We start from the raw sequence: 22545 nt of genomic DNA on the forward strand, positions 1-22545 counted from the left end.
AAGTTCTGGAGCAATTCTCATCTATCATTGTGAGCAACTACAAAAGGAGTAGGAAATATACAAGCCAGAATCAGCACAACAGAATATTTCTCTAATGAAGTTGCAAGTGGTTATGTTGCAAAATAAATGTGACCTTTTCAGGCAAAAAGACAACTTCTGTGGAAAAAAGTCCATTTCAGAACACATGCAGACTATAATCTGATACTCGGGAATTCTGTCCTTCGGCTGGAAAGCACCCAGCAGCCTGGGGAGGTTTGGATGGGGTGTTAGCAACTGCAACATAGTCTTATCTAAACCACTAAAAATCAAATCCATTCAGGGGATTTCGTCTGAAGAAATGATACAATGTTTGTCTCAATTGCTCTTATGAGTTTGATTTAAAACCAGGGGAAGCACAAAACCAGGAAAATGATGCACATGCAATTCTATGTGTCATGAAATTCAGAGGAAGTGAAACAGTAATTTTTCATTGAGTAGTTGCACCCGTCAGTAGCTTACCTTCTTGCAAGCACTGAGCAACAAGCTCCAGCTGTTAGATAAAGTTCTCAAATCTTTATAAAAATGCTAAGTTTTGTTCGGGTAGGCTGCAGACACGGCAAGTCATCACGTGTGACAACATGGAGCAGGTCTAACTTCTTCACTGTTTGCAGAAGCAGGAAAAACTGCTCATTCCTAAATCATCTAAAATGTTTAAGAGTGAAATTAGATTGCATCGTTCCCTCTGGCACATAGCCCCAGAAGTACATTTAAGACAGTGCTGATCCTGTAGTACTTTATTTTTACTGTAGTACTTACAGTATTTATTGAAGGCAATTAAAAACGCTCCAGCTCCTAAAGCTTTGTGCCTATGTGAAAGTTTCGGCCTTGTCAAACATCTCTCTAACCCTCTTGACCTGGGACAAAGATACAGCACCAGCTTCCATGTGACGCAAAGTTCTCAGAAACGGTTATTCTTTAAATAGGATGGAAAACAACACATTTTTGTTTACGTGCAGAAACAAGAACAAAGTAATTTACAGAGAGATGATGTAGGACCTTAGTTTCTATAAATATCACCTCTGGTTTCCTACAGCGGTAGTGCATTGTTTTTAATTGACAGCTCTTCAGAGCAAAGACCAGTTCTGTTTGTTTGATGGCAGCACAAGGATTCTCTAGACTTCGATATCTTAACACAATGCTAAGACATCTTATTTCTCTGAAAGTTTTCAGCAGTTAAACAGTGCAGCTAAGTACCATACTTTCACTCAAGTTGCATAGTTTTTGCCCACCTTCACTTTTCATAGTGATTCTTCTCAGTGGCCCCATTTGAGATGACGGATCATCAAAAAAGCTGATTATCGACAGCAGTAGGGACAAAAATCACTATTTCAAACATGAAGAAATAGCCACCTGCTCTCTGATCACAGCTGATAACACAAGGGGAAGAGCCAAGCACCTCCGGCCACAGTCTGACCTGCTGCTGCAGATAGCTCCCAGATGAATGCAGCCAACCTGCCATCCCTCCAGGAGGGTTCTCACTTTTGCACACTTACTCAGTTCCTGGCTCCAACTGAGCTCCTCTCCTCAAAGAAGAGCAGCTGGTCTCTGCTCCTCCGTGACACTTTCCAAGCAAATTTCCTTCCACCCCTTCCCACAGGGCCTATAACTTGTATCAAGTACAGAAAGTCAGGTTGACTGTACAGGTTTCACCCGTGGGAACATACACATCTTCCTGCCCCTCCACTGAACAAACAAAATCCCCAGCACACCCATAGTTTAGTTACTGAGACCACCACAGGGACATAGCAAACCACCAGTACTGCTCTTACTGTGGGTGAGAAAGCACATTTACAGGGAACATTGGAATTCTTTGGTTTCTTGTTTTCAGATTCAAATGCAAGCATCTTATTGGCAATGTACTAGCTAAAAAACTCCTAAGTATTTTGTGTGGTATTTTAGTATCTAGAGTATCTACCTGTCCCACTACAAAAAGGAACTTTACAGAAAGTTTGCTATAATAAAGAGAAGCTGCACCTTGAAAAAGCACACTATTTCATTAACACTATCAAGAAGATTATCTTAACAACAAGATTAGCTTGACAACAGTCAAGCTGGCTAGCTCATGGTAAGCTAAGGCATTAGAATTCTTACTAAGAAATATAATTATACAGTCCTTACAGATGAGCAAGACGACTTAATGAAAGACAGACGACTTCAAAAAAACTTGGCGAGTCATTTCTTTTTCTTTAATATTTTATGTTAGAGTAAAAAAGGCAAAATGATTTTTTTAAATACAGTAAATTCACATTTCTCTTCCCCCCTGTGTTTTTTTTTTTTCCTTCCTTCAAAAGGTCCAGAGCCCACTTGTCCTTAGAAACTTGATTTTCCTATGAGGAACATCTACAAATTTGAGTACATTAGAGGGGATCTCTCTTGGATTTTTAAGGTCTGTATTTCACAGTAGAAAAACATGTAGTTCTAGGGAGACCCTGGGAGATATTTCGAAATTCAAAAGATCAGTAAGCCACATAATAGAACATAATCATATATTGGAATTCTGACACTCTTAATGAGGACGTTCTGGAAGGAGGATTCATCACATCAATTGTTTAAGATTCAAATAACTATTTTGGAGTAATGTCTTCATTATATGTTTTAAAACTCAGTATTAATGAACCCAGATAACAAGCAATGATGTTTCACATAGGTTCTTCATCCCCCTTCTCCTCAGTCATTTTAGCAGGTCTGAACACTATGGCAGTCATTGATGTATTTACCCAAAATAGTATCAGTCATGATAAAGGTGATAGTTTTTCAGTTTACACGTTTTGCTCAACATATCAATCTTGTACTCTGAAAAGCCAGTAGAACTTGGACTGGTCAAGTATACCTCAACCACTAGCATACCTCATTGACCAAACGTACAAGATAACTCCTTCTCCCAGGAAGTACTTTCCCAGCACTTCTCATCTTGGCATTTTTATCTTGAGATGACAGTGAGAAGAAAATCTTGAGAACTGAAGCAATTGAGGAAAAAAAAAAGGCAACCTGCTCTTCAATCTATACAACTCCACGTTCCTAGATTCTCACCCCATGGTACACAAGGTAAGACCATTGCTTGTTTCTGTTTTTCTTTTGAACAGCGTTTTAATCAGTTTGAAGACTTTGAAGTTCCACATCACCTTTAAGCATGAACAGCATCTGTTTTAAAAATATGGTTCACACCCATCCATATACAGATTCTTGCGAAGACATCTGCAGACTCAAGCGAAGATGGCTCATACTTTCAGGAAGAAGGCCTGGTAGATAATGGAAGAGACAGAAAATACTCTGTAACCTAATATCAGGGCACCAAATTCAGAAATACTTCTGGTGGCAGGTTAGAGAAGATTGAATACTCAAATAGATGTTTAAAAGGTAAGCTGGTTTTGGAGAAAGTACACTGCCTAGGATGCCTGAAACTGTCAAGGCATTTGAACCCATTGTACAACATCAAGCCCCTTTACAACTATATCATATGAAAGGACAATTGCTAACTTATGAAAAGTTGTAACATAGCTGGCAAGCAGTATTCCCACAAGGCTGAAGATTAACTGTACAGTATAAGAAAGACAGATGGAATTCTATGCAGTGCTGGTAAGGAAGGTACAGTACAGAGCTGTCTCCCACATTTCTGGTTGCCTTACCTGTCACTGTGATGAAGTAGATGACTGTGGAGCAGTACCTCCCAGGACAATGCTATTTTTGTCTGTAAGGGTTTTAAGCACAGTCGTGGCTGGTGACTGCAGAACCTTGCGTGAAAGCCTCATTCTACCATCAGTTGGATCACGTCCAAAGTATTTAACCTGTTAAGAAAACTTGTCACTTTAAGATCACCACAATGATTTGGACATCATGAAGTTATATTAAATAACAACATGAGACTGGCCAACTTAAGAGAGCTAGAACTGGCATTTTCCTCAATTCATTTTTTTTAATGCTAATAAAATCACATACAACAGACACTGTTCAAGTCTATACTGCTCAGTCAAGTTAATGTGCTGCTTAGGACAGCAAGACCGTGACAGTAAAAACTCATTTTTTCAAAATTACCAGGCATTCAAGCAGTACAGAAAAATAATCTGATACAGTATTTCCTTCATAAACACAAAACAGAGAAATTCACACAAATACTAATACACGAGTGCCAGTTTGTTATCAATTTAAAATCCATATAATTACCTGGATTTCTTGGCCAACTTCTAATCCCAGGGCACTAGGATGTTTGATCTAGAAAACAGTATTTTTCAGAAAAAAAAGTTTAATCTTACAGTTTCTTTTTGTTGTTGTTTTAAAAAGACCTTCCTTTAGGGATTCTGGACAGCATGAATCCTCTTACCTCCAGCAGATTTTTTCTGTTAAAACATACTAAAGAAACAATGTTTGCTTTTGTATTGCATTATGGTGAAAAGTGACCACAAATGCCAAGTAACAGTAGCTGTAAAGGAAATACTCCTTCAGTGATAGCTGATACAAATTATCATTTCAGCAACAGCAAGGCAGGAATTCAGGCCTGCACTGTCTCACCAGTTGACAACTAAGAACATTTATACACTCTCTACAAAGCTGATGTTGTTTTAAAGCACATTGACAGTGAACTGCAAACCACTGTGAGGTGCCTGAAACAACTACTGTCTCCTGGAAGAGGCAGCCAGCTTACTCAAGGATGAGGAACAAATCACAGATGCATTTTCCTCACAAACAAGGCAGGAGGAAAGCTTCTTAGCAATGTATCTAGCAAGGGACTGCTGCCTAACATACAGAATGCATTATAGCAAGAAATAAAAGAATATTAGTAGATCTACTATTTATTGTTTGCTGCCAAGCCAGAGACTGCAAGAATTTAGTTAACAGATTGTTTATATAGATATAGTACACTAGTGAAAATGTAGCTGACAGTTGCATTTAAATAATTATTAATCTTCTTAGTTCTGCATTTGTTAAAACCACACTTTTACTTCCTCAACCCACTCCCTGCTCTTCTGTCAGCAATGCACGCAGGTATTTTTCCAGCACTGACCAAATCCTTTCTTCTGTGCTCACCCCTGTCACTAACATGAATTTCTGCCATCAGTTTACACTAACATAGTTTTCAGGAGGAGAATAAAAGGGAAGCAAGAACAATACATTTTTCTTCATGTTACATATCAAGCAGCTTTACATAGACCTAAGTGGCTCCATACAAGCTAATGGACAACTGCTGTGTTACATAGGAAAGGTATAAGACCTACAGATGGTGATGTACTTAGTAGCATCAAGAGCAGGACCATAGCATTCATAGAGTTAGACTGCTTGCAGCTCTAATACAGGACAAACAAAGGTTAAACAGCAAGATGCTGCTAGACTAAGACTCCAAAACTCCACTATGTGTGAAGACCAGGCCATGCACGCTAGGTTTCGTGAGAAATGATGGAAAACAAACCAACGGTAGAGTCCCTAAGTTTACACTAGTTTAAGCACGTATTACCTTTCTTTGATCAAGTTGTGAATTATGAAGCAACACTGGTGTCATGTTTGGATACAATTTTACCATCACTCCAGAATCTCTGAAACAGAAGATAGCAGTTATTTCAAAATACGGTGAGAGAGATTTGTATGTGACTTACTTTGCAAACTGACTCCAAAACAAGCACTGGTAAACTTTCCATGAACAAGATTTTACTCATCATTAAAAAAAATAAACTTATACCAAGCATAAGATGTCTGCATTTCTCCTTAATTGAAAGTGGACGGAAGTTACTTACTGCAGGACAATGCATTTTAATAAGTAGAATGTTCACAAAGCACATGTAATTTCAGTACAAGATTTGTTTGTCCTCACAGAAAAGTAAAAAGCAATTTCCTACCGCTCCTCTCACACAACGGCAAAGACAGACATTAAGGTTTATAATTTAAAGAGACATTCTAAAAACTAAGCAGTAATAATAAACAGCCTTACTGAGAAGAGAATGTTTTCAACAGAGCAAAATGTCAGGAATAACGCAAGTGCCAAAGTCACCAACATGAGTTTGGCATCCTTCAGAAAACCAGCATTACATCATGTATCAGAAATATACCTAAGTGCATAAACTAAATTCAACTTCAGAGCACTTCTCATACCTTATTTCAGTTATTGTGGCTGTATAAACTGCACCAAATTCCAAATTGACTTCCTGCTACAGGGGAAAAAAGAAAAAACAATAAGACACATACTCACAAAACACAACCTGAAAAAGCTAACAACAGAAGTTTGTCCTTACATCATCTTTGCAGATTTCATGGACAAATTCTCTTGCTTCATGCATAGCACTAGGTGTGGGAGCAAACATGGAATACGTCTCTTCATCCAGCTGACTTAAAGTTACACCTTAAAAAACAGAATTTATTAATGAAGAGATGTCTGTGAACATCCCTAATATTTCAGTAAGCAGAAAATTCCCATCTACTAAAGACTGGCAGAGCAAAGTGATCTTACATATTTTGACAGAGATCTGTTATAATCATTTCAAATATTCTTTACAATAGACAGCTTTTCTACAGAAACCACGTTACAGGTATGCTTGTCAAATACTTGGACAAACTAGTGCCCCACATGGAACCACTGACATTTGCTAAACTATTCCTTACTATAATCTTTTTGTAAGAGGAAAAAGCATCTTGAGAGGGTTTATTTTAATAAGTGTCAGCATTTAACAACTAATTTAATATCCATCTTAAGAAAACTAAAGCTTTCATTAATGGCTGATGGAAATTAAAGTGCTTCAGAGTGAGAACACAGTAAGACTGCACAGTAAAATTCTTCACACCTCTAGTGTTTTTCCACCTAAAGGGAAATTTAATTTTTCTCAATTTTTTCCAACTCTTCTCCTTAATAAGCACTAAAGAAGCCAACCAGATTAAGAATTAAGTCCACAGCAGCTGAAGCAGAACGTCTACTAAATATATGCATCAAATATCAGACATTTTAAAGATTTCTAAAAGTAGTTTTCTAGAAGTAGAGAAGATTCACTATACGAAAGAAGAAAAGAATCTCTACTTAGAGAAAAGTACTAAAAAAAAGATTCATGTATCTAATAGAATCACAGCAGAGACACCTCTGTTATGGCTGAATGTTGGTTACTGTTATCTTGTTAGCAAGGTGGAAAGAGTGAACTAAATCTAGTTTCACTGATGTCAATCATATGGACAAAGGTTGTGGGGTCTTTTTTGTGTGAACAAACAAAAAAACTCCATGAAGCACAACAGCAGAGCTCTATTCTTACACTAGCAGTAGCACTTTCCGAAGTTGTCTTTAAGTATCTGTGAATACAGTGATTCATTTGTTCCAAGAAATGCAACAAGCTCAGGAAACTCACACCACTTGTTATCAGTTTAAGCCCTGGTTCAGATTACTCCTGCCCTGTGATGCTGCACTGTATTTCTTACATATCCCAGCATGTTAACAATACATAAGAACTCTTCACAGCATGCGAGCAAAACAGTGCATGAACACTGTAGGAAGGACTCAATATCCCTTCTTAATCACAAAGCTTCAGACCATAGGCAAAGTAGCTGCATATATTTTATCTATCCTGAAACACGTTTGTAACACATTGGACCTGCCTGACTTCACTGCTCACTCAACATTATCTAGAAAAACTGTCCTTAGGAAGATCTTTAACTACCTCTCGTGTAAGCCCTGAGAAACACTGTCATATGTGCATCATACTTCACCCTGCAGTAAGAGTTTCCAGAACTGCAAACAATTCTAAGGAGAATCTACACACTTGAGCTCACTGAAGTGAGTCTTAACGATTCAAAACACAGGCAGGTCTTGCAAAGATACAGGAAAGGCTTGATGTGTACTGAGCACTGGAACAGCTGAACGTACAAGTCTAAAAACATAAGCCATTAGGTATCTGCAGCACAAAGTACACTTTTTGCTCAACAGTACTTGTTGTGACTTCCCTAGGATGTTCTTACTGGAGCACAAAAGTCACTTATACTGAACAATTTGGGAAGTTGAAGCTTCCCTAATTCTAGGTTCTGAAAGGACAAGGAGAGCATTAACGTTTAACAGTGGCTGTGATAATATGACCTGTGCTACCAAGATCCATTAATTAGAACTCCACACTACTGATTTTTGTACAGTGAAAAGAAGCTAAGAACACATTTAGGATGTCAGGATAAATCATCACAGTAAACAAGGATGTCTTACCAGTCTGTGCTTGCAGCTTCTTCAAATTATAGGCCCCAGGACCAATGAATCTCAGCCTTTTTGATAATGGAACATGGATAGTTTCTGAAAGAACACGAAAAGATACTTCAAAATGCTAAATATGCTACTCCTAAATACCATCACAAAAATCAAGTCTAATTCATTTAGGTTTGATTTTTTAACAGATACTTGTTTTATGTGCTGAACAATGATTAAGTTACATTTAAGAATTAAAATAAATGAAAATGCAGAATGCAAGCACTTAGAGCATAAATTACCATTAGCCACTCCAGTACTGAAAGCTCTATCTATCTTGATTTCCTGAGTTTCACACAATTTCAGCTCAATTCTGCTTTCTGGTGTCAAGTGAAATAGTACAACACTGCCCCACAACGCAATAAAAAGCAAAAATTCACCTCAAAGCACAAATCAAAAGGTATCCCCAGGGGGGCAGGGGCAGAAGAATGAGGCATTTGTTAATAAAGGCTGTTTTAAATAACAGCTTCTTAAAAACTATTAAAAGGCATCAATCCATGTCAATATACAACTAATATTACCTACAACTGGTCCACTTTCTTTTCTGTTAGGTCTGGGTTTTGCCAGAGTTTCGTTCATAATTTGTAAAATCTCCCTCTTGGCAGCTGCAGGCGTTGGGGAAAAGGAAGAAGTTTTGCATAAGATTATAACAAAACCAACAAACTTACTCTTAACTTAAAAGCAGATAAGCATCCATTTATAAAATCTACCTTCTGCCTAACTAAAAATATCGTAGTAACTTAATGCAACTTAGGTAAAAAAAAAGTCCCCCCCACATCACCAACCAACATATGGTTTGAGTACATGACCTTTTTCTCCCCCCCTCCTCCCCCAAAGTGACATGGCTTAGTAGAATTGCATTTCTCAGCATCAGGCAAAACCAAACTACTGGAAGCAAATACTTCACAATATACACCACCATCCTGATGTTGTTCTTCTATTTAAGTGATTTTTCTCCCCAGTCTGCTTTTAAAAGTCTTAATGCATTTTTTTTTCCCCCCAAAATGCGTACATTGCTCTACATTGGTGATCATTAGTATCACACCTATTGCATTTTGGTTTTTTGCTCTCTTAGTAGAAAAATAACCTTTAGGAGAAGCACCATCTTCATTGATACTACATACAACGACACAAAACATTGCACTGGGAAGGGCCAAGCTCTTTGGAGACTGAACACTCACAAAACCAAAAAAAAATAAAATATAACCATAATATACAGGGGGGAAGGAATCTTCCTCATTTTCCCCAGTCTCAAGTAAAAAACAAAGTGCAGCTTATAATTTAATACATTTTATAATTTAATAAAACGGATGCAAACGTATGCACATACCTGTAGCTTGCTGAATAGCTTCCATGATAATTTTTATTGGTATTCCTGGTAGCTTTAGATCAACCTAGCATTAGAACAGTTAAGAGACATCAATATGTAGGGAAAGCTTTTTTCTTTTTTTTAGAAACAATCTTCTCAATGATTAACTATAGCAGTATTTCCTGTTAGTATACCTGCAAGGCAGTTACTCCTTTACTAGTACCCGCCATCTTGAAATCCATATCACCATAGTAGTCTTCAATTCCCTGTCAGTACAAGCAGAAAAAAAACAAATGGGCGTCAATAAGCTGCAGATTGAACCTGGAGCCACTTGCAGGGTTATCACCTTTCAGACTTTTTTTGTTCCCCTCTATTCCCAATCTTATTTCACTGCTCCTGATGAATACGGTTTCTTTCTCTTCTCATAAACTAAGAACTTCCGTGGATTAAGTTTTCTGAACAAATCTACAATTGACTTGATACTACCAATGACTGCCACAGGAAGCAGAACAATGACAACACGCATTTTTTTCTCCCCAACAATCTTGCCAACAGCTCATTTTCCTCCTAGTATATTGTACTTCTCAATAAACTACAGCATCCAACAGTTATGAACCTCTTTCTTCCAGAACTCAATGAAAACAGAAAGCTTCTAAGAACTTACAAGAAATAACATAGTAGCACCTAGAATTACCTGGGTAAGACAACGTTACAAAAGCAAGCTCTAAGCATCAATAGAAACAGCTGTGCCAGAAACACTCACCAGGATGTCCGTCAGCAAACGGTAGTCCTCAAGATCTTTTCCTTCTGGATTGTATTTGGTAATGAGACCTACTGCTACACCTGCCACTGCACTTGATACAGGAACTCCTAATAATGGTAATTAAAAAGACATTTTCATAAGCTTTGATCATTTCAAAATCCTTTAATGTATTATTATTTAACGTATATGCAGTTTCTCCTCTTAAGTACCACATTTTGTACCTGCATCCATTAACGCCAGACTTCCACCACATGCAGAAGCCATTGAAGAGGACCCTAGGGAGTTAGAATACAGGAGAAAAACAGCATTAAACGTCAGTCAAAAGCATCTGAAATAAAATCTGCTAGCGATATTCTTCCATGACAGTCTGAAAATTAACTCTCTGCTAGCCAGAAGATACTGTGCAGCAACACATATACCACAATAAATAACTGAAGTTTGCCAGAAGGTTTCTACAGCAGAAGTACTTTATCCAAAAATGGGCAATATTTTGAATATTTCACGATACTGGTACCAAAAAAAGACCAACAAGCATCATGACTGATATTGAGTATTCTAGATAAGTAAGCCAGGGGCTTGTCAACTGCAAATGGGACTCATTCCCCTTCTCCACTAACTCTTCCTTCCAGGCACCAGATCTCACTACACCGCTAAGAAGTTGCTGGCGGCCCTCACAGAACTCCTGGCCACAAAAGGGAATCTGCAGAAAGGTAAAAATCAATAGCTTTCTCTCAAACTGGGGAAATGAGAATAAACAGACAGAAGTTATCTGTAAGTCAGCTGCAGTTAAACACTGAAGAACTGCTCTCAATACAAGCCTTTTAATTAAAATCCAAATTTAAGCTTACATCTCATAGTGATATTGTGCTGTTCTACAAACTGAAGGGTTTATTATTCATAACCATATGTATACTCTCCATTTTAAAGTACTTCCAATAATAGAGCTACCAAATTTTAAAACTTAACAATTAAATCTGTGGCCTACAAAAACGTCTACATCTAGATTCTTCTTTAAGAACCAATTTTCATCTCCCATTTCTCAAACATTAAGAAAATCATAGTACCATTTGATTCTAAGACTTCAGAAGTAACTCGTATTGTGAATGGGAAATCCTGGGGAATAACTGGTTTCAGTGCTCTCTCTGCTAGTGCACCTGGTAAAAAATGCAAAAATTGAGCCATAAATAAAAACCATCAGACAAAAATATTAAAGCTTACAGCATGAGATGACTTCTGTAGTCTTATCTTACCGTGTCCAAGTTCTCTTCTATTCACACCAGTAACTTTGCCAATCTCATTAGTTGCATAAGGAGGAAACTGTAGAGGAAAAAAAAAAAGAAATCCCAAAATATACATACAGAAAACTAACTCCTGTTTTTTCACTTCAAACCACACACTTGCTAAGTTTCTTTGAAGTTTTGGTGCATGTCAAGATGAAAACAAAACAGAAACAAACAAAAATCAAACCACCAAACAACATCCATCAGTCAGTCTGCAAGTTGAGATTAGTTGACATAGTGTTTATTTTGCACCTGCTTCAATTCCACAGAACAAGAGAGAATAAAGCAGTTGCAAAATAGGGAAGGAATAAGGCAACAAGCTTACTCTAATGAAGCTTGCCAAACAACATGTTAAAAATCTTGTTTCTGTCTTGCAGATAATGTAGCACGTCTCTTGCCCATACAAAAGCCTGGGTAAATTCCAAAGGCTGTAAAAAGCATTATTTACTATTGGTGCAGAATGGCAGCTGAGTACATCAGTTTACTAGAAATAATTGAGCAGGTTAATCCTGCCTGCAGTAATAACTTGTCCTTATGGAGCTAACAAGTGTTAAACTACTAGAAAGACTGCATGAAGTGGCAACTTGCAAAATATTTATTTAACAGCACTTTTGTTCATAAACTGCCGGATAAATTAACATAGAAATTGTAATTTGCAAGTTCCATTCAGAAATAATTAATATCCTTGGAAGGGACCAATTTACACAAATCATGCAAAGCTGTGACATAATAGAACTCTCACCTCATAATGAAGCATGAAGTTCTTATCTTTTATTCCGCTATTAATAAAAAAAAAAACAGAAGAACACATCAAAAAAAGCAAGTGTCTTACATCCTATGTGTGATAAGCAAGATTATGTTCAGCTATACTTACAAACTGACCAAACCAGCAAATCTATTGATTCACTATTCGTCCACTTTTTTTTTTCTTTTCTTGAGATTAGGGTTGTTTTTTTTTTGTATTAATTGTATTAAACTACGGTCTACAAAGAAACGAGCATCATGTGCCAACTGCAGTCATTTAAACAGCTTTCCTACTTTTATGCTGATTTTGATCCATCAAATGGTAGACAAAACTTCAAGAACCAGTATTTTACTGCACACACTTCATGAAGGACTAAGAAATATAAGCACTCAATAGGAAAAATCAAAATCTCCAACATTACTTGAGTAAGTTGAAAGATGCCTGCAGTCAAAAATTTTACTTAAGTATCACAAGACTTGACACTTCACAACAAATAAAAACGCTAATCTACAACACCAAGCTGCTTCAGGTCAAGACCTGTTTCACAGAGTTTTACATACAGGCACTCTCTCTCTGTCATTTATGAAGCAGTCTACTGGTCACTAGTTAAAGAATACTTAGCGTAAACTGAATCCCCAGAACACTAAAATTAAACATGGGCAAGCACCTCCAGGTCAAAAATAAATAAGTAAATAAACAGAAGAAAAACAAACCTGACACTACAATGTGAAAGCTCCCACACTGATGGGATGAGATCACTGAACTGCAGCTTTAAAAGGAAGGATTTTCCTCTTCCCAACAAGTTAGCTCTCAGCATTAGAAAGTTAATGGCACAAGGACTTGTTTGCTACACCGCAAGTTCAATTTTCCTTACTTCACTAAAAAAAGACCACAAAGATGTTTATCTTCCAAACATTTCTATTTTGAGATAAAATAAGAGTATTTAGAGAGGCTTATTCAGCTAGGGGAAAAAAAGAAATCTGCTCCCTTTTGTTTTTCCCAGTTGAACCAAGCTTGACAAACAGAACAGTGCTTCATGGGGTACACGTATCAGACACTGAAGCAAGACTTCAAAACCCTGTGAGAAATCAATGAAATGACTGGAAGACGTATGAAGTTCCAAGCAGGATGGAACAAAGAGAATCAGCTTCCGTTTGTTCATTTAAAGAGACCTGATGTGTTGATGCTGTTTTACAAATGCAAAATTCATTTGTTATTTTCTCTCTCTCAAAACCAGACCGGACAGTACTTGCAGTACCCTTGAACTTCAAATGTGTGTGTGTGGAATTAATATATTTTTAAGACAGGTACTTTTATGAATGTATTTACATACTCACCGCTGACAAAAAAAAACACCCAAAGACACACATACCTCACAGCTGTTGAGATCAGATCTGATTTTACACTTGATTCTATGGAGTCAAATGTAACAGTACAGAGAACCTGGAATAAGAAAACAAGGTTAGCACACTTTTCATACTGGTAGAAAATAATATAAAAGAATGACTACAGCAACAAATATGATGGCATCATCTACCACTTCTTCTTCACATCTCGAACATTCACAGCTTGTCAACATTATATGATCTTACAAGTGATCACACTCAAAAATTCCAATTTAACATTTCCTAATCTGCCAGGAGCAAAGAACAGCACGTTCAGTAGAACTGAACTAGCTCATTTAAGAATAAAGGTTCTTAGTTGTGCAGACAATGGTGTGTCAAATAGCAAGGCACAGACTTCCAGCATGCGTTACTTTTAGCAGGATATCCAGGACTCAACAATAGGGAGCAAATCAGTCTTTGTAGCTACCCACATACCCAACAGTGAGTCACAACAATGGCTGAGCCTTTTAGGAATAACAGACCTGATCATAGAATCAGCAAGGTTGGAAAAGACCTCCAAGATCATTCGGTCCAATCATCCACCTACCACCAAGATAACCACGCTAAACCATGTCCCTTAATGCCACATCTCAACGTTTCTTAACACCTCCAGGGACAGTGACTCAACCACCTCCCTAGGCAGCCCATGCCAATGCCTCACCACTCTTTCGGAGAAGCAATTTTTCCAAATATCCAAACAGAACCCCCCCCGGTGCAACTTAAGGCCATTCCCTGTAGTCCTATCACTAGTTACGCAGGAGCAGAGGCCGACCCCACCTCACACAGCCTCCTTTCAGGTCGTTGCAGAGAGCAATGAGGTCTGCCCTGAGCCTCCTCTTCTCCACACTGAACACCCCCAGCTCCCTCAGCCGCTCCCCATCACACTTGTGCTCCACACCCCTCACAGCTCCGCTGCCCCTCTCTGAACAGACTCCAGCACACCAGTGTCTTTCTTGCTGTGAGGGGCCCAACACTGAACACAGTATTTGAGGTGTGGCCTCACTGGAGCTGAGTACAAGGGGATGATCACCTTCCCGCTCCTGCTAGCAACACTATTTCTGATACAAGCCAGGATGCCATTGGCCTTCTTGTCCACCTGGGCACACTGCTGGCTCACATTCAGCCAAGCATCAACCAACCCCCGGAGGTCCATTTCTTCCACACAGTCTTCCAGCCACTCTATCCCAAGCCTGTAGCATTGCCTGGAGTTGTTGTGGCCAAAGTGCAGGATCTGGCACATGGTCTTGTTGAACTCCAGCCCATTGGTCTCAGCCCAGCAATCCAGCCTGTCCAGATCCCTCTGTAGGGTCTTCCTACCCCCACGCAAATCGACACTTCCTGCCAACCCGGTGTCATCTACAAACTTGCTGAGGGTGCATTCAGTGCCCTCATCCAGGTAAACATGCTGAACAGGACAGGCCCCAGCACCAACCCCTGGGGAACACCACTTGTGATCGGACACCAGTTGGATTTAACTCCATTCACCACCACTCTCTGGGCCTGGCCATCCAGCCAGTTCTTTACTCAGCAGAGTGTACCTGTCCAAGCCACAGGCTGGCAGCTTCTCCAGGAGAATGCTGTGGGAGACAGTGTCAAAGGCTTTGCTGAAGTCTAGGCAGACCACATCAACAGCCTTTCCCACAACCACCAGGGGGGTCACTCAATCATAGAAGGAGATCAAGCAGGACCTGCCTTTCATGAACCCATGCTGGCTGGGCCTTATCTCCCAGTTACCCCACAAATTTCACTCATGATGATTTATTCCACAACATTTCCTGGCACCGAGGTCAGACTGACAGGCCTGTAGTTACCCAGATCCTTCTTGTAGATCCTTCTTGTAGATCCTGAGTAAATCTTAAAATCTACCCAACATCTCACACTTTTGGGAAGGAATTGAAAACAAACAAACAACTCATTAAATCTTATTAATGAAACTTTTTGTACCATTTCCCTTTTAGTCCAGTTACATATATTTGTATATATGAAGTTTCATTTAGAGGATCTCATTACATGCACAACTTAACATTGTCCTATCAAAAACCCCCAATTAAGCAAATGCTAGAAAAGTTCAAGTCACTCAAATGCTTTCCTAGAAATGAACAAGACTATATTTCACACAAAAACCTTTTGTTTCAACAGCTTTTTAACACACAAAAAAATACTACCTGTGTTTGACCTCTCTGAAACAAGGCTGATCCATGAAGCATTTTAAACATGTTCACTTCACATTTAATATCTCTGAGGGAAGTCAAATCTCTCCCATCACACCTGAATTTAGAAGCAGAAATAGTGAGATCAATAAAAAAAAAGTCAGAAATTATTATTCAGCACGAGTTTGACATACATACCTTCTGTATTCATTTAGAATAAGATTTCTAAAGATATCCTTTGAGACTGCATTGAAAGATTCCATGATTTCGTAAGGCTCAGCCTCCGGAAATTTTTCTAGGTATAAGAGACATAAATAAGAAATAAGAAGAAAAAGCAATTGCAGCTGAAACTAGAAAATGAATTACAGAAAACTAGTTAAGAAAACCCTGCCAAAAAACCAGCATACTAGATTTAAGCAGTGTCATTTAAGCTTTTTTAAATACTAGGAAAGCAGAAAATAATACCTTTCAGCTGCTCTTCAGTTTCCAGTCTTATTTTGTTAATTGCTTCATCTCTAGAAATCTAGAACACAGGATTTGAAATTAGCTAACTCTACACAGGTGAAGAATTTGGGCTGTTGTTGGGATTGTTTTAAAGTTCTGTAAAACTCAAAGTAAAAGTAATAGAACTTCCATGTAATTTCAGACAAATTGCTAAGTATTGCTACAAATTAATTCTGGTAGTGAAGGATTTACAAGACTATTTATTATTACTACTGCACATACATTCAGAGGAGGACAAGAGGTAAACAAAAACTAAATCTTGCTAGCTTTATTATATTAAAAATAACTAACTCACGGTTGAATTGTACTTACCTTATCATGGCTAAAATCTGTGAACACCGCATAGATCTTGTTAAAAGCAAGTCTTCAGAAAGAAAAGAAAGAATTTCTGAAAACAGGGCTTAAAGTACAACCGTGTGTTTTTATATTTATTTTTCAATTTTTGGAGATGAAATTTTTTTTTTTTTTAAATGAGCAGCACAAAAGCATCAGACTTCCATTTACAAACATCACTCGCCCCAGCTGTCCATCTTGCATGCTCTCCTGCTCCCCATCTCCTCCACCATAAAGCTCATGAAAGCCACACAACGTGGCTTTTTGTATCACCATTTCACAAGAATGGCATATAGCTTTCACTGAGTTTTCATGCCACTTGTTTTGCCCTGTTCTTCTCACTAAGCATAAAAGCATTGCTGAAGGCAGGGTCCCTAAGTTTCTCTGAAAAAATGCTATAAGAAATTCTAAGCTTAAAAGATGATTTTGTTGAACAAAACTTCACACTTGTTGATCATAGATGATAAAAACATATATTTAAAGATGATTTAAAGTCACTTAACAGACAAAAGACCAAAACTATCTGTTCCCAACTTACTTCTTTGCACATTCCACAATCTCTTCAGGAGCAACAAATAATTTCTGAACAGTTCTCTTGACCACACCGCGTTCTTTCACCAGCTGTTGAATTCCTTGAATTATGTGCTGGGTTTGCTTCACTCCTACTTTGATGGCATGACAGAAATCTTGTTGCAGTATATTCTCAGCAGTTCCCTCCAACATAACTATTAATGGAAAGTTAAAAATTAAGTGAATTACTTTTTTTTTTTTTAATAGTTATTATAACTTAACCAAGGAAATACACATTACCTATAAACAGTATAAATACACTGGAATTTAGCTAAAAGTTTCTTATCAATATTGCCTAAAGACAGAAGTTTCAAAGATTAGAAAAGTATCTGTAAAGAGGCACCTACTTGATTTTCAAACTGAACACTCAACAGGTATTAATTATTATCCACTTACCAACTTGATTTTGTGGGGCTGCGGCAACAACTAAATTCAAAGTGCTAGAAGACATTTGTTTTCGGGTTGGATTGATTACAGTTTCTCCATCAACCAGTCCTACCCTTACTGCACCTAGGAAAAAAAACTCCAGAAAATTATTATTATAATAAAAAAAAGTTCTTTTAAGGCATCAAATTATACATCTAAAAACAGTATTTCAAAATAAATCCTTCGCTTTCATTAGCATGTTAATGATATGTTAATAACAGATCTGTAAAGCAAAGCTGTCTACTTCAGAACTTCTTTTGGGCAGCATCACTGGCTAGTGTATAGAATGTGCCCTTAAAACATCTGCAGTGACAAAGCTCCCAATTTCCTGGAGAAAAAGCATTCCTTATTTCTCCACAGTGCTTTAAGACTCAGCGTATTATAGCTAACAGTAACTTCCTTAAATGTTGTCCTTAAAGAAACTATTTCTGGATTATAAATGCTTATACAGTTATATTTTGTCCAGAAAAAAGAATGAAGTGCAGCAATTGTATGCATCACGAAATGAATTTCACTGTATTAAACAAAAGACAGCAACCTTTACATTCAAATTCTTGTTAGAAGCCCACTGTTGCCTAATTCTTCCATTATGTTCAGGTCACCTATGGTTTCAAAATATGTACTTACCAATAGGACCATTCCAAGGGATATCAGATAAGGCAAGAGCTGCAGAAGCTAGAATAAAGAGATTAAAAATCCCTATTAGCACAAATAGATTACATTAAAATCATACTAGCAGCATGCTTTTAACAGTACTCTTACCTCCGTTAATTGCCAGAACATCAGGATCATTGACACCATCTACTGCTAAAAGATTACAAAGGATCTGGCATAAGATAAAAGACAATGAATAATTTTGATCTACACATTTGTGTTAGCTATCATTACAAAGCTGAAGACAATCAAACAAAGCATTTTACATACAAGATTAGCTACAAAGGAAAGCTAGTTCAGGTGCTTAAACCAGAAGGCTTATGAAAAAAACACTACAGCTAAAGATTTATCATGTAACATTTATTATCTTTTCTTTCCCTTGTTGTGCAGTGTTTTTGAATTTGTCTCCGCACCTCTATATCAAAAGTTGAGAACTAGCATGTAATAAAAACCATTTAAGACAAGAAAATGAGAAATTAAGAAGCAGAATTACAGTATCAGCCTGTTTTTCAAAGCATAAGCCCATCCTCGGTGCTAATGATAATTGCTTTTCTTAAAGTAGTTTCTATATCACGTGCAATTTTCTTCCATTCTAGAGGCAGCTACAGTGAAGGAGAGGGTGACCTACCTGCGTATCATAAAAGTAGCCGACTGGAAAGAGAGGTCTGATTGATCTATCTGCAAAAGAAACATTCAAAGTGTTCAATTTTCAGTAGCCAGCATCCAGCTTATCTTCTAATTAACTCCACAAGAAGAAGACAAGATAATTTAAATGAACAACCCAATCAAACAAGAAGAGAAAGAGTGGGGAATCTACGAAGAAATTTAGTATGAGATATAATCAACTCCAAAATCTCATCAGCACTCAGAGAAAAATAAGACATATGGGTGAGTATAACCATTGTCATGAAACAGGATAAAAACACTTTAAGAAGTCTTCATGGTTTATAATGTTTATATGGTCATAATCTTATTATCAGAAATGCCTCTAATGAAGAGACATGAAAAAAATACAGTCCTCAAGGAAAAACAACAAAAGCTTGTGCATTACTTCCAAGATGGCAACTCTTAATTTTATCTAACTTTAACAACCCAGGCCTTAGACATTGCTCTTCTCAACTCAAAAGCGCAGTCTTAAAACGCTGATGCATTTGACATCGGTAAGTGTTGAATCTCAAAGACACTATTTTATCCATGAAATAATCTTTATCCATGGTAGAAACAACCTTTCAAGCAGAATCAAGAGGCACGCACTGAACACATACCATTCTGTAAGTTGGTGCCTAGGTTCTTTGGAGTTTACCTTGTTTTTTTTCAACCTCTCCAAACAGATGTGCAGCTGGAAAGGTGACCTCTCATTAGGATGAGAACTTAGGTACAATAATCTCAAAGGTGCCAACATGGAAGTTCAAGATCCAGACATGTATATAAAGAAATACGTGCAAAAAGCCCCAGCTGACACCGTTTTTAAAATTAGCCCTGTTAAACTTTAACATGTGCAAGCTTTTTTTGTCTGATATTACTGCAGAAACAATCAACTTTGCAAGAAAGTTATAAATTACTACCTCTTCTCAAACATATGTGATGGGGTGAAATATTTTACAGTATTGCAAATAAAATGATTGCAGCATACCTATTACTCTACTTGTAAGAATTTCTTTATCAGTAGTACCAAGCTCTCTTCTTAGGTAGTTTGTTGGAATTCTTCCTGCTGCTGCAGCTTTCTGACGATAGTCCACCTTTTAAAAAACAAAAGCAGGATTCTTAAAGACAACGGACCACTAATTTCAGAGCTACACAACCACTCAAACTAGAGGGGACACCTCAGAAGGTCTATGGTCCAATATCCTGCTCAGAGCAAGGTTGGTGCTGAATTGACTGCACCCTGAGTGATGAGCATTAATTCCAGGTCATGGATACAAATATCAAACAGGCAATGTCCAGTAACAGACTCCATGGAAAATTTACTATTAATCAGCCACAAGTTAGAATATGAATCATTAACCCTTAATAACTCTTCAAGAGTCACAATCCAAACAGCTTTCCCACACACCTGAAATATAATGTTTGAACTCTACTGTTGTAGCAGACATCCAAATCCACAAGGCTTCTGGTAGGCAAACAGACAGCATCTATGGCTCATCCTTCATCCACAGATGCAATAATTTTATCATAGACTTCTATTCTGAAACCCAACTCTGTACTCTGCTGCTTGCCTTCCTCGCTCGCTCCCCTCAGCATTTTGAGCTCCCTGTTTAACGAGCTGTGCAGCTAAGGCTGCCACTGGCCATCAGAAAACAAGCTTTGTCGTTAGAACTTACCACTAACGGCATGAACTGAGACGCAGAAGGCTTGGTTTTACTGACTGCTGTGACCATTACTGCGGTGTCACCTAGCTGGATCAAGGAAAAGCACACTGAGATTATCTGCCAATTACCATTTAAAGTCCTAAACTTAATCAGATACTAAAATCCTAGTTCATAACATTCTCTGCAGAAAAACACTCATGTCATTCCATAGCAGCAACTATTTAGAAGAAAGAGCCTGCCCCCCCCCGGTACAGACAGCCAAACATCCATTAGGGATTACATTGCTCCTTGAGGCCCTACGCTCCTTCACATGCCCTGATGTTCCCACCAAGGATGCTCGGGCCCGGAAGATGCGAAGCTCCACACGCCCAAGGCTGTTTTTACCTGAACGACAGCAGCTCCATCAGCAAACCTTGCAAGTTTTCCAGAAGACAGTTCCATCTTTCTGTTGGAAAGAAATAACCTCTTACTGACAATGACTGCAAATCCATTACGCGTTCACCTGCAGCATCCATTCGGAGGACGGCGGCCGCAGTTCGTACTGATATCTGGAGCCTCATTACGCACAGAAACGCCCAAACGCTTCGCTCCCACGCGCTTTCGCCCCACAGCTCTTCCAGCCGAGAGACGCGGCCACACCGAGCCCCTCACCTGCCCCCCACGTCCACCGTCACGGCACAGCAGGGCCCGGATTCCGCCGCCGCGCTGCGGGCGGGCACCAGCCGCGGCCCGCCGCCAGGCAACAGGAAACGCCGCCATCGCGTCACGACCCGGCCGCTGACGGCTCCAACAGACAAACCGCCGAGCGCGGCGCGCCGACAACTCGTGGCGGCGGCGGCCATCGCGCCGAGACTGGGCGGGCACATCGGTGGCTGCCGGCACCCTATTGGCTGCTGGAGGGGCCGGGGGCGGGCTGCCGCGCAGTAAGCTCGAAGCGGGTTGGCTCTCGCCCCGGCAGTTTCGTTTCGATTCCGCCGTGTGAGCGCATCGCCGCGCCCCCTGGCGGAGTCCTACCGGCTACGGCGGCCGGGAAGGGCCGGGCCCCACGGCGGCGCGAGCAGCGCCGTTCGCTTTACAGAGCCAGCCTCGGGCACGAAGCCTCCCTGTCCCCACAAGAGCACACCTGAAAGCAGAAGCGCACTCAATCAGTATTGCTTGCTGTTTACTCTTCGCTTTCTGAATAGTATTTTTCTGCGAAGCTGTATTTTTAAAAAACAGATTAATTGGATCAGGGCATGGTCCGAATAACAATTTTTCTTCTGTGACAGCATGTTTCTTATCTTTTTGGCAAGATGCAGAAGAGAAATAAGACAAACGATCCAAAAACTTGAGGATTGGCCGTGGCAAGAGTGCCCATAGCTTTATCCAGATCCAGAATCCACTGCTGGAGTTTTTTTTTTTTAGTACAAATTACATCAGGTGGCAGACCACGAGTGTTCGCCAGGCTTTCCTGCATTCACATTTGCTCTGCTGCTGACTTCTTGGGAAGATTTTTGTCATTATTACTCACTAAAATTGCTGTTCTCTAGCTGACAGCAAGTCAGTGTTCAAAGCTCTGTCATGTTATAATAATGTAATTGATAGGGTGAGGGGAAAAAGGAGTGGCTGGAAGTATTCATATAATACAAAGGACAGAAGCAACACCATCTTTTCTATTGTTAAGCACAAGAGACAGTTACCTTAGGCATTTAAAGCTTAAATTACGGGGAAGCCAACACGCCTAAAGCAGAGAATTACATGTTACAAGTGACAAGGAAAGAAGAAACTCTGAGGTAGCATTTTGTAGGTGAACACAAAGCCATATTTGTTGAGCTTTACCAGAACAATGCTAGAGAGTTTAGAAAGAAGAATCATGAAGGCCTGGAGGAGCAATGTGTAAGGATTACT

General features: G+C 39.0%; 1 protein-coding gene across 1 annotated transcript; it reads right to left on the bottom strand.

The window, feature by feature from the left end:
* PNPT1 (polyribonucleotide nucleotidyltransferase 1) lies at positions 2204-21524 on the bottom strand. Its single transcript, XM_021389612.1, has 29 exons — positions 21310-21524; positions 21043-21103; positions 20671-20745; positions 19983-20088; positions 18978-19027; positions 18458-18521; positions 18323-18370; positions 17666-17779; positions 17238-17424; positions 16679-16730; positions 16328-16385; positions 16061-16157; positions 15878-15980; positions 13700-13770; positions 12325-12361; positions 11553-11619; positions 11367-11456; positions 10524-10577; positions 10303-10409; positions 9734-9805; positions 9561-9624; positions 8752-8835; positions 8195-8278; positions 6258-6364; positions 6118-6173; positions 5486-5564; positions 4201-4248; positions 3666-3824; positions 2204-3278 (listed from the first exon to the last, which is right to left on the bottom strand). The coding sequence occupies exons 1-28, from the start codon at positions 21522-21524 to the stop codon at positions 3669-3671; spliced, it is 2406 nt and encodes an 801-aa protein (XP_021245287.1). The 3' UTR covers positions 2204-3278; positions 3666-3668.

This window comes from Numida meleagris, chromosome 3, assembly GCF_002078875.1.
Source record: "Numida meleagris isolate 19003 breed g44 Domestic line chromosome 3, NumMel1.0, whole genome shotgun sequence".
Taxonomy (NCBI): Eukaryota; Metazoa; Chordata; class Aves; order Galliformes; family Numididae; genus Numida; species Numida meleagris.

Coding starts and splice junctions, on each gene's coding strand:
- PNPT1 (XM_021389612.1), bottom strand. CDS start 21,524: ATGTGCCCGCCCAGTCTCGGCGCGATGGCCGCCGCCGCCACGAGTTGT. Junction 17,780..18,322: donor CCCTTGGAATGGTCCTATTG/GTAAGTACATAT, acceptor TTTTTTTCCTAG/GTGCAGTAAGGGTAGGACTG. Junction 8,836..9,560: donor AGCTATTCAGCAAGCTACAG/GTATGTGCATAC, acceptor CAACGCCTGCAG/CTGCCAAGAGGGAGATTTTA.